The sequence below is a fragment of the Hippocampus comes genome, unplaced genomic scaffold, assembly GCF_001891065.2.
Source record: "Hippocampus comes isolate QL1 unplaced genomic scaffold, H_comes_QL1_v1.1 scaffold74, whole genome shotgun sequence".
NCBI classification, from domain to species: domain Eukaryota; kingdom Metazoa; phylum Chordata; class Actinopteri; order Syngnathiformes; family Syngnathidae; genus Hippocampus; species Hippocampus comes.
In genome coordinates this window covers 326,116-344,301 of record NW_017804812.1, presented here as the reverse complement: position 1 = coordinate 344,301, position 18,186 = coordinate 326,116, and the positions used below count along the sequence as shown (strand labels likewise).

The 18,186-nt window shown below is 44.1% G+C and overlaps 3 protein-coding genes, 1 long non-coding RNA gene and 1 other non-coding gene across 7 annotated transcripts; 3 read left to right on the top strand and 2 right to left on the bottom strand.

Annotated features, from left to right (window-relative positions):
- Positions 1 to 909: 909 nt before the first annotated feature.
- On the top strand, positions 910 to 6,154 carry LOC109513205 (kelch domain-containing protein 1-like). The gene is made up of 14 exons (XM_019865488.1): positions 910 to 989; positions 1,095 to 1,209; positions 1,788 to 1,858; positions 2,135 to 2,252; positions 2,384 to 2,496; positions 2,621 to 2,711; positions 2,830 to 2,928; positions 3,052 to 3,126; positions 3,215 to 3,273; positions 3,346 to 3,458; positions 4,076 to 4,148; positions 4,685 to 4,769; positions 5,416 to 5,495; positions 5,781 to 6,154. The coding sequence occupies exons 2-14, from the start codon at positions 1,111 to 1,113 to the stop codon at positions 5,908 to 5,910; spliced, it is 1,206 nt and encodes a 401-aa protein (XP_019721047.1). The 5' UTR covers positions 910 to 989; positions 1,095 to 1,110; the 3' UTR covers positions 5,911 to 6,154.
- LOC109513212 (LIM and SH3 domain protein 1-like) lies at positions 6,057 to 10,004 on the bottom strand. Of its 2 annotated transcripts, none has more exons than XM_019865508.1 (7): positions 9,866 to 10,004; positions 8,976 to 9,070; positions 8,804 to 8,888; positions 8,160 to 8,267; positions 7,045 to 7,114; positions 6,867 to 6,943; positions 6,057 to 6,541 (listed from the first exon to the last, which is right to left on the bottom strand). In XM_019865508.1, exons 1-7 carry the CDS (start codon positions 9,932 to 9,934, stop codon positions 6,368 to 6,370), a joined length of 678 nt encoding a protein of 225 aa, XP_019721067.1. In that variant the 5' UTR covers positions 9,935 to 10,004; the 3' UTR covers positions 6,057 to 6,367. The 2 variants fall into 2 exon arrangements, with proteins under 2 accessions (XP_019721067.1, XP_019721059.1); XM_019865500.1 differs by having other exon boundaries at positions 6,867 to 6,946; positions 9,866 to 10,003.
- Positions 7,230 to 8,032, top strand: LOC109513224 (uncharacterized). Its single transcript, XR_002167685.1, has 2 exons — positions 7,230 to 7,405; positions 7,610 to 8,032. It is a non-coding gene; the product is annotated as an uncharacterized LOC109513224 (long non-coding RNA).
- A 574-nt stretch (positions 10,005 to 10,578) lies between the features above and the next one.
- On the top strand, positions 10,579 to 10,650 carry trnac-gca (transfer RNA cysteine (anticodon GCA)). Its single transcript has one exon. It is a non-coding gene; the product is annotated as a tRNA-Cys (tRNA).
- A 709-nt stretch (positions 10,651 to 11,359) lies between these two features.
- On the bottom strand, positions 11,360 to 18,169 carry plxdc1 (plexin domain containing 1). Of its 2 annotated transcripts, none has more exons than XM_019865588.1 (13): positions 18,028 to 18,169; positions 14,801 to 14,934; positions 13,969 to 14,112; positions 13,827 to 13,896; positions 13,190 to 13,312; positions 12,985 to 13,103; positions 12,812 to 12,911; positions 12,638 to 12,733; positions 12,498 to 12,579; positions 12,374 to 12,434; positions 12,181 to 12,304; positions 11,946 to 12,094; positions 11,360 to 11,857 (listed from the first exon to the last, which is right to left on the bottom strand). In XM_019865588.1, the coding sequence occupies exons 1-13, from the start codon at positions 18,095 to 18,097 to the stop codon at positions 11,732 to 11,734; spliced, it is 1,398 nt and encodes a 465-aa protein (XP_019721147.1). In that variant the 5' UTR covers positions 18,098 to 18,169; the 3' UTR covers positions 11,360 to 11,731. The 2 variants fall into 2 exon arrangements, with proteins under 2 accessions (XP_019721147.1, XP_019721156.1); XM_019865597.1 differs by having other exon boundaries at positions 13,969 to 14,109.
- Positions 18,170 to 18,186: the final 17 nt, after the last annotated feature.

Here is an 18,186-nt window from a genome sequence, read left to right as displayed (position 1 = left end):
CTTTTCTCATTTAGTGAATCAAATTGATAATTAACTTTGCACACTTTGCACTGAATTCCGACTGTTAAGTGGACACTCCGTCTGCCACCGTCTGTGTTACCACTGACATGACAAAGCGCAGTGTCGACACTTGAAAGTCTTTGATCTTCGCACACAGTCACAAGTCACGAGCAAGCATACAGCTGTAGTCTTTGTTTTTGATGTATTAACAGACAAATAAAGGTATTATCTTTCACATCCTGTTCATCTTACATTGTTTCCTCATTTATCATTGTGAAACTTTGTGTCAATGCTAAATGTCAGACATTCATAACCTCCAACCCAAAAATACTCTGCTTGTTTTATACAGAGTGCATTAGTTACCAAGTCTTGGAAAAATTCTGCAAGTTGAAAGGTAAGATCATGGTCAAATGCTACAATACAGATGTATGTTTTGGGATGAGGGAAAGATAAGAGCATTTACGACTACATTGCATTATGTTAGCTGCTTATAGCAGCTACATGGAATGCCTTAGCTGTATTGTGTACTTGTATAGTATGCTATTTAAAGATAGTATACACAAAAGCTTAAAACAGAAGGGTAAGAGTATGTCGGCTGCATTAAAGGACGGAGATGTGTGTGGCCCGTGGTCCATACTTTGTCTATATCTGGTACAATTCAAATAAATCTATACTGTATCCCTATTATACATAATTTTACACCTCAGTTGGCAGATAGTGTAGATAATCATGCCTTGTTGAAGAATAAAAAACGTATTTTTTTTTAACTTATTTTGTAATGAAGCATCTTCCCCTGTTTGCTCGCGAGAAGCCAGCGTCTCAATCACGTGATCAGGGTCACCTGTGTGAGTTCCAAACTACCAATTAAAAAAAAAAAAGTCTTCAAATTGGCTGGCAACAGCCCGGGGAGTTGCGCATGCGCAGAGAGGCAGGACGCTCGCGCAGGTGAAAAGCTGCACTAACGAGAAGTGGAACCGGGAAGGAAGAGTGTAAGCCGCAAGAAAAACATTTACAAGACCTCCTCTAGACTCTCCTCTCCGCCCTTTTCCCCTTTTTGTTTAGTATTTTATTTTTACACTTTTATCGACTTTTAGGCTAACGGGAAGCGGGATGGCGAGCGTGCCGGCGTCGACGAAGCAGCTGGAGAGGAGCACCCACACCGCGTTCGTTCACGGCGACAACACGCTGTACGTGTGGGGGGGCTTCCAGGTAGGACAAAACTCTACGAAAAAGTCGTTTCGACGCACAAATTAACCCAGAAACAAATTATTAATTAAAATTGAGTCTCCTCCTTTGTTAGTTCATTGACTTTTGGTTGACAGTGTGTTAGTCTCACATTACGATTGTTACTGCATAACCTAGCAACACATCAATATTTTGTCTGACGGGAGTTACAAGTGTTGAAGCACATGGAAAAAAAAAAGCTTGTCAATCACAGTACTGACTTTACCGTTTAACAGGCAGGGGCGTAGGCCTCTTTTCAGAGGTGGTGAAGGGCGAATTGTTAATTGGTAATCCAACTGGAATGAGCAAATGCTCATCTTCATGCATTCACATGATTGCATTCACGTCAGGCATCTAATTAACACTACAATATGATTTCACCAAAAGTAGGAGTGATAGCATTTTAGCAGATTATTACAGTTTTTAATTGATAGCAATATAGTGTTTGAAAATGCTCATGACTTCGGGTCTGGAAGGCTATGCATGATGATAACTTGTATTTCTATGCTGGACATCAGAGTGCGGTTTCGCATTCAAAATGTGTTTGCGTGTTTTCATTAAAGGTCCGCGCCAGTGAGGAAGTCACACTCCCCAGCGATGAGATTTGGCTGTGTGACTTGGACAGTGGCAAATGGTAAAAAAAATCATAAACAAGGACACTGTGACCTCCTTACTCCTTGGATGATTAAACACTTGAACAAGGATGTTAAACTTTTTCACCGAGGACCCCATCCGGAAAAATGGAAGGGAGAGAGGCCTGTTGTTGTGAAAGTTCTATATAAATAGTCGAGTTACTTATGAAAAATGCTAAAGCCAATTCAATATGCTGCCGGTCCCCATAATTGAAGCAGTTTCCCAAATTTTTAAAGAAGTTTAGTAAATGTTAGCCCCCAACTCTTCATTGCACCAGGCAGCGCCGGGAGATGGGCGGAGAAACGCCCCCTCTCCTGGTGGGCTTCTGTGGCTCCTACGTCAACGGCTCGCTCTACGTCTTTGCAGGATACGACGGCCAAACTTACAGCAACCAAGTGAGTGGGGCTTTGCCTTTATTTCTCCTGATACCAACAAAGCTCTCCAGCAATTTCTTTTTCTGAGCATTAACCTCCTACCGAAATAATAGATTTTTTTTCTTTTTTTTTTTTTGGTGCCATTTGTGTAGATGTTCAGTGTAGACCTCACGCAACATTGCTACTTGTGGAAGAAGGTGCTGACCACCAAAGGAACAACGCCTTCCCCGAGGAATAAACACAGCTGCTGGGTGCATGGAGACAGGTGCGAAATGACAGCTAAGTGACTTATGCAGGCACAGCGGTTGGCGTGAAGACAAAATGGCAAGTGTTTTTTGTTTGTTTGTTTGTTTTAAAAGAAATTGTTTTTGTGTTGTCCTTGGGTGCAGGTTGATCTACTTTGGAGGCTACGTTTGCAAAACCCTCCGGGAGGCGAGAAACTTGGAGTCGACAAACTTCATCATCGAAGAGATGAACTGGGTAAAGTCTTGTAACAATTTTTCCTCATGTTATCAATTTCAGCAGCTCGCCTTCTGTATGTACTCGGCGGCCACAACATTAGGTGTGTTAAAATGTTTCTCCTCATCTGTCCGTTTAGCTCACTATCGGTGATGTCTTGTTTCGCTGCTGGGGCTGGCACAACGAAGTCGACGTCTTTGACACGTTCACCGCTACCTGGAGTGTGCCTGAGACGAAGGTTTGCCTCCACTTTTGCTTTTAGCAACTAGGCTGGTCCTTTCAAAAAAAAAAAAAAAATGCAGAGAGATGGTGGGCCAACTCAACAACAACAACTAATCAAATTCTCTTCTTTCCTGTTCAGGGTCAGCCCCCGCTTCCCCGAGGCTGCCACGCCAGCGCCGTGGTGGGCAACAGAGGTTACGTCTGTGGAGGCGTGGTAAGTGATCATTTTTAGATGCTCCGCTTCCTCTTTTAACATCTTCCTGTCTTATCTCGGCCCCCCGCCCCCCTTCAATATGCTGCAGGAAAGTGCTGAGTTGGACATGTACTGCTTGGACCTGGATGTGTGGCACTGGACTCAAATGTAACGCCCACTTGCCTATTGTGTGTAAAATGTCGTGGATTAACATCCTCCGCTTGTCTCCTTGCGCTCCAGTGCGGCCTTGTCATGCCGAGTGCCGCCGGGCCGTTCCATGCACACCTTGACACTCAACGCAGATCACAGCCTCTTCGTATTTGGCGGTCTGGGCTTAGATGGGAAAACACTCAGTAGGTGTTCAACGTTTACAAGCAGTGTGGCTGCTCGGTTGGGCACACCCGCACAGAAAAATAGCTGAACTGAAATGCTTTTAAATGTATTAAAATGTCAGAAGTGTAAAATGAGAGACTTTGGGGGGGGAAAATGAATTGTAGTATAAAGATTTTTTTAAACCATCTTGACAGCATAGTTGAATCATATGAGAAATGGTAAATTTGTCAAAGGTATCAATACATTCCTGAATTTAGAAATGTTTCCAAAAGTTGGGTGGTTGAAGTTTTTAAGTTGGAATGATTTGAATTGATTGAGGATGAAAAATAAATAAATCGAAATTTAAATGTTTTTGTGGGAATTGCAGGAATGTGACAATTGTTTCCCACGATTCCCTAAATTAGCTGAAGTAGTCTTGATGGGTTGAGCAATGTGTAAGTAAAAAAAGTTGGTGAAATAATACCTCCTAAAGAATTTAGGCGCAGAATCCCATATGTTGTGTTGAGTGCTCTTCTGCATGCGTCCACGTGCGCCAGCACTCAAACGCAATCTTGTTATGCATCTTACAGCTGAACGCAAGGTTGAATGTCACATTCCAGAACCGCTTGTCTTTTAATCTCTTATTTTGTCATTCCAGATGACGCCTGGCAGTTCGATACGCTGGCGAGAGAGTGGCGCGAGATGACTCACGCGCACAGCGACAAGCCCAGGTAGCCACGTCATAAAACAAATTGTAGTTAATTTGTAAAGGTGTTTTTTTGGTTTTTCTCAAAGGCTGCCCTAAGGCCAAGATGTTGCATAATGTTTAAATAGAGCAGTGCCTGTAACGACATGACCTCGTGATCCACCTCATGTACATTCTGCAGTGCGCACGCAATTGGAGAAGTGGGCGGAGCCAAAACCTGTTGCCTTGAGTAGTTGTTGTTGTCGTCGTCATCATATTTCCAAGGACATGAACCCTCTGTAACACCTGCAAGATCCCCCCCATGCCCCAATTGTCGGCCAAATACGTTTAAAATGTGAGCGGTCCTGGCCAACAATGTCCGCCATGATGTGCTGAGCCACACATGACAATTTTTTTTAACCAATATTCAGATGTTTGCAAGTGCTGTTCTTGTCTCCTGTGTTTACATTGTGAGCTCAATGCTGCACTTCCTGTTTGACAAGTGCCAATCCATCTGCGAAATATGATCGACTGGGTTGTCTAACTCCAAATCTGATCTTTCTAACATTCTCCCCCATGCAGGGTGTGTCACACTGCCTGCCTGGGGAGCGACAATGATGTAATCATATTCGGGGGGAGCAGCAACTTGTCCATCGCAATGGATTCGGTATGGGACTTTTTTTCGGGAGGAGGGGAGGGGTGACAACAATGTTTTTCTTGAAGATACAGGAATGTTGCACAGCTTTAATATGTCACTAAGTGGCTGAAGAACTCAAAGGTCAAATGAGCTCACAAAAGCCGCTTTTTCAACTCATTTTTGAGCATTTAGGACTTTGGGCTTGGTACTCCCCAGAAAAGTTCCAATCGGATATGCTCAGAGCTGCAGACTTCACCTCAAAGCCTCCTGCAGGGTCTTCTTTAGGCCCTGGAACTAAATTTAGATTATTCCCGCCAGTCCAAATACTGTGGTCCTCCCAATGGCTCCCTTGTACTTTGCAGGGTCTTCTTTTGGCCCACATAAATTAGCCTGGAGCTGAATTTAGACAATGTTTCCTGTGGTACAAGCAGATGGCCCGCCCTGAATTTCCTGTACCTAGAAAGTACAGTGAACTCCCATTTAGGGGAGGATGACAGATAGCCCAGCACACACGGCATAAAATTAAAAAGCTCACTTATTGGCATCAGGGCATATACGCAAAATAAACTACACCAGCCACGCTGCCCACTCTTCATGTGTCCCAATACTTTTGTCCAAGCAATGTGTTTCCTCGACTTATGTGTATCCGTGACATCATCATCATCTCATTGTCCAGATCACCATGCTGACGTGTCCATCGCAGACTCACAGCGGTGACGTGTTGATCATCCAGACACAGCCGTACCCACTCTTCAGGTACCGGCGCCGTGTGGGCACGGCTTGTGTTTTTATTTATTCACGTGTGTGCGGGGCCGTCACACATGTTAAGAAGGTTATGTTGCTAGCTATTTATACAACCCAACACACGTGCTCTAGCCGTAATGAGCTTTTCTTGAACATGCTGGGTGCCTGTTGTGATGAGGAACTTTTCTTGTAGCTGATGTCGGCTTTAATACCATCACAAGATTTTTTTTTTAATGTCAATGTCCTGTAACCTGATAACGTGATATGTACAGGGTAAAAGTTTCTTCTGTCCTCCAGGTTGTGCGAGGACTTCCTGGGTAGCAACTCTGAGGTCTTCTCACAACACCTCCACAGGCTGCCGGCCAAGCTGCGTGCCAAAATCGACAAGAGGATCTCCTTCTTCTCCAAGTCGCTTGCACCCACTTGAAGAGCATCGACCCTGTGCGCATTGACCCTGTGCACCCCCCTCCGGTGATATGAGCCAGTTGCTAACGTTAGTTTGTTTGCAAGGGTTCAAAAATCATGCTGCTTTATGCTTTTTAACGCACACAACAAAAAACATCACTTTGTAAGTAAAGGTCTTGTTTTAATGTAAAAGTCATATTGAGAGAATTTTTATCTACATACATGGAGTGTTTTTGAAATGTTTTGAATAAAGTTATTGATTTTGTTAAGTCTCCATTTTTCTTGGAATTTTATGATCACTGTGTAAATTTTTAATGTCAAAACAGATCAGTCTTTGACAAGTATTTTTTTTTGCCCCCTCATCATAGAACCAAGGTACACAAATTTGGAGGATGCCCTTTGTGACACGTGCCGCTGAACGTGACGGCGAGTATTGAAAATGTCTCGTTCCAAGTAAACATAAGTGAGTAAAATCTTTTTCACACAGGCCTCACGTAGTTGGCGGGCAGCATTCCCCGCTGGCCCGTGCGCTGGTTGCTGCCAAATAGCCAGCCCTCATCGATGAACTCCACGTCGCCGATGAGGTCGCCCTCTTGCAGGGAGACCTCATCTGGCTCCGCTGCCGTGTAGCTGTACAAGGCCTGGTAGCGCTTCTGTGTTGGAACAGAGACTCAAGTAAGAATTTTTCTGTCTTTTTTGCATGGGTGGGCATGCGTTTGAGTGAAAGTTTTATTCTTGAAAAGTACATATGGGCCAGGTCATTGTAGATGAGGTTAAAATTCAATAACTCGTGCTGATTTTTCAATTACAGGAAATGTAAAAATTAACCGATTTCTAGAAAAAAATAAGTCGTTTATTTTAACAGCAGCGCTCATTTTTAAATGGAGCTTAAACTGCAATTAATCAACTTCAAAAGAATTAAAAAATGTAAATTCTATTTTTATTTGGGTGAAAATGAAAAAGGTGTAATGTCCTCACCCTTGCACCAGATGGCGCTACAGGCATAGCGCACACCTGTGCATCTGCTTGGTTGTTTCTCCCCTGACTAGTCGACTCTTCTTCACAGATAAGAAAAAAAAAAGACACCAGAGACATGAATGTCCACGTTTTCTTTTTCGGATACGCGAATGAATTTTAAAATAAGATGTCGTGTCACCTTGCCTGTTTTCCGGGGGTGGTGCGTCACTTCTTACTTTGCTCCGCTCGAAGTCTTCGTGGTACTTGATCTGCACGCAAGATGGCGACAAATATCGAGTCCACGAATTGAGCGCTATTGAGTGTAATTTTCAAGAGACTTAAATGGACAACTCCTGTTTTGTTTGTCCTCCCCTCCCCGGGGAAGTAAATCATTCGTTAACATTCTTGAGATGATTTGAGTCAAATGCTAACAAGAGCTGCATATTTCCCACAGAATCTCCTCCAAAACGTACTTTTTTTTGTTTATTAATTGTGACATACATTTGTATTTTTCACAATATGCAGCGTGAGAACCGACGCCAGGTGACCTTGGGCGAGAGGTGAGGTAAACACTGACATTTTAAAACATTGATCAGATGTTAAGAAAAAAAACACCCTGTGCCCTACTTTAGTCATGCCAACGAATACAAGTGAAGCTTCGGTGGAATAATCTTGATTTGTGCAGTTTATAGTCTCTTCCTGTGTGTGCGCTTGTTTTTTTTTTGTGTGGAATGTGTGTGCGTGTATGTGTGTGTGAGAGACAGCGAGCGGATGTTCACTGGGTGTCCACAGCTGAGATGTTTTGACCATATAGGGCCGCCTCTTTGTGCACAGCAAAATGACTGAAACGTTCCTCGCTTGGACTTGCTTCAGAGGACTGGTGTTGCTTGTGTTAAGTGCCTTCTCCACTTGAACTCCGCATACTCCTTAGTCCTCACTGCGCTATGCAGTTGTGTAAATATTGAATCAAAGCACACAGTCACACTATACAAGGAGATTTAATTGGACTTGTTGCGTTAATTGAAATAAAAGTATTTGTCAGCCTCCGCTACCCCCGCCCCCCATTAGCCTCTCAGAATCCATTTTTGACTCATTTGAGTTTGTTTAGAGAGTTGAGAAAATCCTCCTCCTCCTCCTGACTGTGCTTTACTGAACTACATCCTCTCTGTTTTCAGTCATGTTGTTAGTGGAAGCAGTGAACATAGGGAAGGTTTTTAACTATGGAAGCTGTGAAATTTAAAAAAATCATCCTGAGCTAGTTCATTTAGATCTGCGCTTCTATCTAGATTGCCCCAGTTGTGTTGTGTTTCTTACGTCGCTGATTTGCTCTTGCGTCTTCTTCAGCCTCTGCATCTCCGGCGTGTCTACCACCACGCTGAAACCTTTGCCCTTGTTCTTCTCAAACTCCTCCTTGTAGAGGGCCTAAATAGTCAAATGTGCAGCCTTTAGAGATACTTTTTAACACATCCTTTCAATTACAGCCAATTAGCGTACCCTAGCATTAAAATGAAGATTGCTGCGTAAAGTCACCTACTGCAGCTCATTAATGGTGTTTAAAAATTCACATTTGAGGGGAACAGAGCTCCAATCGGACAAATAAAATGACTTCAAATAAAACAAGCGGTGCGTGTGCCTGCACAAATATTACAAAATTAACCAAAGCCAAGAGACTTATGTGACAGTCGCACACGCTGGGCTGTAGGCGTGAGTCATGTTGTGGCTATGAGGAATATTTGCAGGCTGTGAGAGCTGCGCTGCAGGGACTTTTAAGGTTATAAACGCAAGCTGCACTTGCTGCGGCTTCTTAGTTCATACCAGGAATGGATTAAAAAAAAAAAAAAACACTGATTATGATGCTTATTTTGCATTTCCCCTCAACCTGAACCATGCCCGTTATCGCTGCAAACTGTATTGCATGTATATTTGTGTTTTTTTTTTCCTCCCCCTTTTAGCCTTACCTGGCTGTTGAGCATGCTCTGCTGCTTGAGACGCAGGTTCTCGGGAGTGTCGGCCACAATGGTGAAGGAGGTTTTGGGATAGTGCCTTTTTTTTTTTTTTTTAAAGAGGTAAGCGTCACACACATCTTATGAGATTGTGTCACATGTTTCTGGAGTTTCTCAGTTAACTTACATGCTGCAGTAAGGCCGCTTGTCGAAGCCTTTGTAATTGTTCATGCTCAGCGCCATCTTGCACACCTCGCAGCTGAAACAGCCTTTGTGCCAGTACTACACACACACACACACACACACACACATACATTAAAGCTGATTCTCATGATAATTTGACATATATCAAATTATTTTCACCCTCAATGCATAATAATTTTAGGATGAGGATTTTTTTTGTCTAATTTTGTCGTGTGGTTCAACAGGTATTTCTTTACAGAGGGTGGGCAACCTGCACCCTGTTGCTCCATGCTGCTCGCTGCCGTTCTCAAGGCAAGTAAAACATAAGGAACTGTTATAAAATCAATCACAAACGACAAAGTACTCATTGAATAGCAATCAACTGTACATGTTTTAATCTAAGGAGTATGGCCTCCAGAGGGGACCTCTTCTTGGTTTCTAAGTATGAGGAGGTGTACCCAATGAAGTGGCCTGTGAAGGTCAATTCAAATAACACGATGAGATGAATTGTTCAAACTCCACCGGTAGTCTGCACATCGTCTAAACACGGTCCTTTTTGTTTGACTTTTTAGTGTGCAACATAAACTTTTCTCCCATCAATTCACATTCCTCAAATCACTTGCCACATTTGGTCTCTTTCTACCCAACAATGGAAGCAACGCAGTATTTGCAATGAGGCAGTGTGATATAACACAGATTTTTTTCTTTTCTATTTGGGGGTCCAAAAACAAGTTTTGCTTTTTGTGATGCAAAAGTTTTTTCCCTGGCCCCAAAATAAAGGAAGAAATACAAATACTTGCATCTGTTTTTTCTTCTCTAAACACAACCCCCTTTTTTAAGGACCTCGTTTTTTTTTTTAATTGCAATTTTGATAGGAAAAAAAATGCACTGTACCTTATCGAGGCAGTTGATTTTCTCCGTGGGGTAAACTGGTTTTGTGCATCTCCCACATGGCGGATTCATTCTCCCCCTCCACAGATAAAGGCGAAGCAGTCGCAAGAGGTGTGGGAGATGAATGGACCGAGTTGGTCACACGTGTTTAATACACCCACGTGACGTCACAAGTAGGGGGTGTCTACGTTCGTAGCGGTCATTTTTTTAAGCGATGACACTGCGTTGAGCTAGGTGCAGGAAAATGAGAGATCCCGTTTGCTACCGGACGTTATTTTGCGCAAATGACGGTCTGATAAAGCATTTTACTGCAGCAGAGGCGTTCACAGGTTCAAGTAAACACACTAGAGACGACTCCTTGCCCAACTGCTTAAAATGGATGTCCAGTGTTTTATTTTTCTTGTTCCTGATTGTAAAGTGTCCTTGGGTGTTTTGAAAGGCGCTTATAAATAAAATGTATTATTATTACTGTATATTTATTGCAAACGTTGGTTAATGCGTTTCCAGTCTCAATGATTTGGCGCCGTCTGCTGGACTCTTGTCGAACTGCAAACCAGACAAGGTAGATTCAAAAGATACCAAGGTGCCCTCTGTGCATACCTTTACAGAGTACTCTTAAATGTACTTGTAGATACCTTTACATAATCTTCTCAATATACTTCGATACTGTCATGGGCTATAGGACAAGTACTACTTTTTACTCTGCTTTTCTATACGGGGGTATAGCTCAGTGGTAGAGCATTTGACTGCAGATCAAGAGGTCCCCGGTTCAAATCCGGGTGCCCCCTCTTTTTTTTCCTCTCCTTTTCTCGACCTTTTTAAATATTTATTGAGATTACATTAAATTCTGTCCTATGAAGTTCTTAAGAGTATATTATGTTAATGTTTCTTTCAAAACAATTTGTAAGTTTTATTTTTTTTTTTGGAAGTGCCAACATTACCGGAAACCTATTGAAATGAGACAATCAATCTCTCTCACCTTTGACAGCCTCGGATTGTCCACCCGCTGCACCGTGTGCTCCTGTCCTCAAGATCATCGAAAACTCTGAGGTGACTTTTTACTCTTCAATAGCCTCTTAAGACACACCGCTTTTGCTCACTTTGAATAGAAAGCAGGACTGTCGACGTGATCAAAGCTGGCTAACATGGTAAGCAAAAACCTTTGCTCGAGCATGAACAATTAACGTCTCCGACGACGACTTGCACCGAAACGCATTTTTTGGCCGTACACGCTGATAAATATGGACGAACGCAATAATTTATGTATGCACTCATGGTTAATTTCAAGTTTGCTCCACGATAATGCAGGAACTTTGTCCCGATGACTGTACAAGCGTTTGCTCAAACCTTTTTCCAACATCAAGGACGAAAGCGACGTTTGCAGAGAGGGGAAGTAGACAAAACTCGTCCATAAATTCACAATCAAACAGAATTCATATTTTTATACATGCGTGTTAATTGTGAAACACATACTACTAGGGGAGGGAGAGGCAGCAGTAAGTTAACTCTCTGAAATAAATTTTTAATAAAAGACATTTAAACATGAAAAATATAACCACAGAAAGGATGTTAGTTTCTTAACAATCACTAGTTATTATCACCAGAGTAATATAATGCAACAACACATTTCTCTCTGTTTCCAGACAAAGACTGATTTAAAAACACAGATGGGAATTGTATCACACATTATGAAGGACCTGTCCATTGACATTTTTTTTTAAATGGGTATTTCTTCTTTTCACTTCAGTCCTTGCGACATATGGTGCATGTGCGCAATGTCAAGCAGACGCTGAGAAGGCCGGGAACAGCCGCCGATGGTTGGTGAGTGGATTTTCTGTTCATCTGTTACTCTCCTCAAGATGGTTGCCTTCAGCAACACTGTTCGGCCTCGATAAAACCTTCCTTCTCGTGACTCGTGAGCTCCACCTCGCCGTAGCCCGACGGGCAGTCCTGGTTGCGGAACTTCATGGCGGGCCAGTAGTTGTTGCTCCGTCGCTGCGGTAGACGCCAACAGTAAAGTCATTACAGCCAAATATTAAAAAAAAAAAAAAAAAAAGAAAATACCTGTGATTTACGTTCTTACCTGCATGAGGTAGAAAGGCGGTGCCAATGTGGGGTGAGTGTTGATGTAGTAAACGGCCAGCAGGGTCAATGCCACCACCAGCACGAGAGCCCCCACCACGCCGGCGATGATGGCCGCATTCTCAGTCATCCTTGTGTGCTCTGGAGGCTCTGTTTTGGGGAGTGTTGGCCATGTTTTCAATAGAATCTCATCTAAAATGTAGGCATGGATTAGCAGCCATTCCTTATCAACTCACCCCCGGTGACCACATCATTGTGGAATTTGGCTGAAGATGACGTAGGAGCAGCTGACGAGTAGGAGGATGAGAGTGTCCAGTCTTCAGGCGACGCGGAGTAGTAGTCCTCACACGTGCCTTTAGCCTGAGCGCCATATGTAGCATGACCTCGCTGAGACATCGACAGGGCGAGGTTTAAAAAAAAATCTCTCACCTCCTCAGGACAGTTGTAATCCAGCCACTCTTGTCGAAGGCGGTCGATCCCATCTGAGCATCTGAAACGGAAGCGGGAATTATTCTGGGCGGTTTCCCCCTTTTGGGGACTTCTGCAGTTGTACCTTTGGAGCGTGTTGCACCACCCGCATCCGCTCGTCAGGTTGGAGCCCAAGCAGACATCACAGGATGTGTGTTGAAGACAAGCTGAAAGGTGAAACGAGTTAGCAGACGACCGTTTTTCCCTGTCATGTTTAGCTCTTACTGGGCAGCGGCGTGAACTCGAATGCCGATCCGCTGGCGATCGTTGTGGTGTTGATTTCAACACGATGATACTCATAGATGGTCCTCTGCTTTGTATCTTAAAGGTAAAGGCATTCTGTAAGATGACTCGCAGACATTTTGAGTCGAGGGATATTCCAGGAAGTTGAAAAATGACCTGCAGTCTGGACCGTCGGGATGTACGCCATGAACGCGTCGGACATTCCCACTTTGACCGGATGCTCTGTGGAGTTAATCCTCTCCACCGGCACCGGGATCTGGACGACAACAGAAGCATTTGTTCTGAATCTAAGATGAATGAGGCTGCACGGGGATGGGCAACAAACTCACCTCTCTGTAGTTAAAGACCACCGTTCCGTTTCTGTACAGCGCCGCCTGGAACGTGAAAGCTCCTTCGGCCTCTCGGTCCTTTAATCGCACTTTGTCCCACTCGACCACAAACAGATGACCTGGAGATAAGAAGAAGTCACCCTTTTTCCCCATCCTCTCTGGAGATTCCCAAACTCTACGGAGGTGCTCCGCTTCCTGCGCTTACCATTATCCGAATACCTCACGGTGGAGTTGATGGAGAAACTGGGGTCAAAGTTGGCCATGAGGGGGGCAATGTACTGGGTAGCGGTCAGCATTCGGTGAGTAATCTCCCCCATGAATATGAAACCTTGCGGGATAAGAAGGCTTTTTTTCATTTGGAAGCCGCGTTTACACCCGTACGCATTGGATTGGTAAAACTTGAATGAGGTAAAGTGCCACTAATGAAAGGACAGCACATCTATCCATGCTAGCGGTGTGTCGTGACGGTCAGAACAATTAAATGCTCTTCCACTAGATGGCACCAAAGTACAAGTAACTCGTTGGCGTCCCTTTGAGATGATGTTGAGACATGATCCGCTTGTCTTTGTCTGATGATCTGATGTCAGTAGACCGTATTGACTGTGTGACGGAACGCACAGACACAGCAACGTCCCTCCTCGATGAATTCTATTGGAACTTCCAAGAGCACTGATTTGTCAGAAACGTGGTGTGAAAGGAGTTAAAGCGTAACCTTACATCAAGTTTCTCTTCACCCGTTCATGCAACCTGTAACCTGAGAACACAAGTTGTCCACTGTCGTGATCGCTGTCCCTGAAAGGGTTGTCTGAGACAAAGCACATATTTTAAGATCCGAAACTCACCACCAGTCGCGACGATAATTTGTCTCAAGTAATGCCCATAAAACGGAAAATCAAAGGAAAGTGCCACCCTCTGAAAAAAAGCCAAACATAGTCAGTGTAATGCTTTCAAAGTGTGGTTTTGCGTGTAGTTGCGACTCCTTACCGCCGCCTGCCGGTGTGCGTTGGACAGTATGCCATGGATTCGGACTTGACTCTTGTGCAATGAGTCCAGGTCCACCCACAAATCTTGAGTGCGCCCGTCGTCCGGGCCGAAACTCTGCCAGCTGTAGTAGCGCTGCGAGTCCTCCTGCCGACAAACCGCAGCTCAACAGCAGTGGTGGGACCGGAAATCTTTTTCTTACTGTTTGAAAGGAGATTTTTCACGGATGGTTACCGTAATTGACAGTAAAAAAAAAAAAAAAAAAAAGTACTTGTTTATTTTAAACCTGTGCTTCCTAATCAGTTCAGAGTGCATACTTTTGTCACCTCTGCTCAGCAGCGCCGCCTGTGGGTGAAATTTCCGCATTACAAGCAGATGATGGTGATTTTTTTTGGTGGGGGCGGGTGGGGCCGGGGGTCTTCCTCGATGAGGAAGCATTCATTGGCATTGCAACTGCATTATGGTTAAATCCCAACCCATCCCTTAAACAGGCACTTGGCCGTACAGCCGTCATCGGTGTCCAAGTGAGTCATTGGGAATGGTTCTTCACATGTCAGCTGGCAGGACCTCTGCTCTCTTTTTCCATTTGGAGCAAAGGGAGGAACAATGCAACACACTTGACGCTGCGTAAGGCGATAGGCTACGTCATCACTTACCCACGACTCTGACTAATTCATTTCATGCGAAAGCAGCAGGTGTCATTATCCCTCCCAACTGAACCGAAAAGCCCCGTTGGAACTAAGAAACTGTACGTGCACGCTACTTAACCCAACTGGATCGAGAGATATTTTGCGGTGATGTGAGACAATAAACAAGCATCTTGTTGGCCCCTCACCACAACGTGGCTCATGTTGTCAGGCAGGAAGGTGATGTCCAGTCTTCCTCCCTGCGGCGGAGGAGCACTGCGGGCGCCTCTTGGCCGCTGGAGGCTGTAGGCGGACCTCTCTGGAGGCGTCCCGCTCTCAGGGTCTGCAATAAGCGGTAAACACTCGGGATGTCAAAAGTATCCCCTTCGATAAATGAATTCCATCTTGTGAGAAAGTTGACTTTAAAAAGGCGTGAGAAGCGCTTTCCAGCAAGACTGACACCCTTGCTTGTGGTTACATCTGTTTTTTTTTTTATTGGCGATCCTCGTTTGCTTTATGCGTGGGCGCGTGTTTTGCGCTCAGCCGAGTAAGAGATGACCGTAAAAAACAATTCCCTAATTAGAATTTGCCGTCATGGAACGATTTGTTTCCAGAGTTGTTATTGCTGCAAAAGTTCTTTATCCTGAACCTCGCTGGTGGTCTTTTTTCACACTTGCTTGTGTTGTTGTTGAGTTGGCTGCAGTGTTCAATCCTACCACAAGAGGGCACAATTAAGCCTACAAGATAGCAAAATGTTTTCTTCTTTCTAAGGGAGGCTTAATGGCCAAGTAATTGAGATGACTGAAATTATTTTAAACTGTTTTGTGGATCATAGTTTCCAACATATTTTCAGTTTACGCAATTGTAAACATATTCGGGGTGGTTTCGGTTACTCTGTCATTGTTGCAGGACTCAGTCCCGATCCCCGGAAATAGTGGGCGATGACTGTATTTTCATGTCCAAGCGTAATAAACTTTCCGTGTTGACTCTGAGGCTCGTCTGGCCTCCTGCATGCGCGCCGGGGGTGAAAGTCCGGTGAAGAAAGGGGCGAAGTGGAGTTCAGGAGTGGGTCGGTCGGGCTTATGGGAAGAGCCTGGTCGACATGTGCTCGCCAGTGCACAACAAATTCAGTAATCACAGTAAACAGCGAGAAAAGTTCCTGATGGCGGTAATGCTCCCTTTCATCTGATTCCTGATGACATGACATCAAACCATGATGCTGCAGGTGGTAGCTAGTAGTTAGCCGCCGGTCAGTTAAGAAAACATTTACCGCACTTCTGATGATGCATTATTATTTTTTTTAATATGGTTCAAGAATTAAAGATTTTCTACTCGTGCAGGAGCTGCTGCTGTTGGTCACAGCACACGCACTGACACTCACGCAGGCCCGCCTCTTAAAGGCCCCTATCTAACACACCGATACTATGTAAAGTGTTATCTTTACATTTCACGATTGCAATTTTGGGAGTGCGTTCAAATCCCTTTTCCGGTTTATGTTTCATAAAATGTGTCGAAAGCGTGTTGGAGTGGTAAAAGCATTCATCAGTTTGTTCTATTGACATTGAAACAAGTATCATTTTCAGGTCTCTCTTAAAAGGCCGCGCATGCGTTTTTAAAACACGGAAAGAAAAGCGGCGCCAAGTTTCTGGTCTGAAACAAAAGCTGATGTACTTTCCGGCTGTTTGGAAGTGCGCAACTCAGAGGATGACAAATACATTTGCGCTCAATAGAGGTGAAGTGAAGGCTTTTGACAGCACTCAAAGAAAGAACGTGTGAAGAGCATTTAAGGTTTTTTTCCGAATGGAAAAAAAATAAGATTGTAATCAGGCTTGAAAGCGGTCAGAGCAAAAGTAGTCCACTCGGTAACGTGCAAAGTGATTTTGCGCCGTAAAAGAGGGGGTGATGTGTATTACAAGATGTCCAGAGGTGCTCTTGGCGTGGGCCGAAGCCACAAAAACACCCAGAGTACTGGCAGCTCAAGTCATAACAAGGACAAACTGTAACTTGGAAAGGAGCTTGAAATGTCTGTTGTACTCGGGTGATGGATTTTGTCTGTTTTCTTTGCTTTTCTGTTTTTGACTCGCAATAACTGGGAGTTCCGCATGGCTGTTTCGGTTCCCTTTTACACGTTTCGCAACAGGATATCATTTCACTGGGTTTGAAAAAAAATGTCAAGTGGTCTAGACTGATGATAAATGGAATCTAGAATTGCCAGACCAGTTAATTTTTTTTTATTATCTTGAGAAATGAAATGTTGCAAGGTTAGTGTTCGGGTTTAGGCGATTGATTGAAAAAGCCACCCCACCAATGCTTTTCCATTGTCAGAAGTTGTCACGCTTCTCTCGACAAGATGTCCTCCATTGTTGTCAAACTTCTTTTGTTGCCGTTATTGCCGCAATATTGAGTTAGCATTAGCCCATTTTATTCCTTTTAACCCAGGCTTTCACAATCTAGCTTGCTAGCTTGCGTTTTCAAGAAGACTCAAATGTTGACCGTTCTGAATCCTACATTTTTTGTGTGTGTGTGTGTGTTGGGAGTCCAAGAAATTCAATGTTCAACATTTTCATGGTGTACATCGAAGAGGTGGAAAAGTTTTGAAAATATCGCTTTAACCCTTTCAGGGCCAGCGTTCACCACAGTGGACAGCTTGTCATGTTGTCAGGTTCAGTTCGGTTGGAGCACTTGGCGATAATGGAGGTAATGATCTGTGAAATTTGGAAATCAGGCTTTTTAGGTCATCTGTGTCCCCTTGGAAGTAGACATGAGTCAGTCTTTGCAGGAACGGTCCAATGTTTGACACTGCAAAGTAAACAGTGGTGATCTAATACCTTACTTTTGATAGATCTATCATTCGTTTTTTTTTTTTTTTTTTTTTTTAAAGCGATTTGTTAGAAACGGGATGCAAGTTACGTTGTTGCCATGGATGAACACAAGAGCTTTGATGGAGTGCTGCTGGTTAAAGTGATGGTGGGGCATCACGGGGTAGGCCGGAGGAAGAAAGTGGAGCATCACAGATTTGTTGGAGGAGGAGCAGAAGAAGAAGAAACGGGGTCTGGCTAAAAATACAGCCTCTCCAAGGAGAACAGAAATACATACTGTACATGCACACGGGAAGGGACGTAAGTAGTACACAGGGCGGCCCCGCCATCGGAGATGCAAAAAAATGTGACATTTTAGGTGATGAGATGACTAATGCTTGAATGGATCATCCACTGGATGAACTTGAGGACTCCGAATTCCAAATTCCTGTTTCTAGACCTCAAAACATCGCATTAGGGTTTAAAAACAATCCACAGCTTTAACTTATGACGACTTAGCTGAGGAAAAAAAAAAAGAAAAAGCTTTCTCACTTGAATCCGATTTGACAAAAACATCTCATTCTCCAAGAATGAGATGTTTTCGGAGGGGATGGGGGTGGGGGCGTGGATGGGCTTACCTTCATGAGTCCACAGGGTCCCCAGCTGAGCCTGGAGGAGACAGACGAGGAGAAGCCCGCCGAGCTCCATGTCCAGTCGCCTCGTCGTCACTCCCTGCTCGCTCGCCCCAACTTCCAGTCCGCTGCGCTCGTCGCCCCCCCCCTCCCCGCCCCCGGACC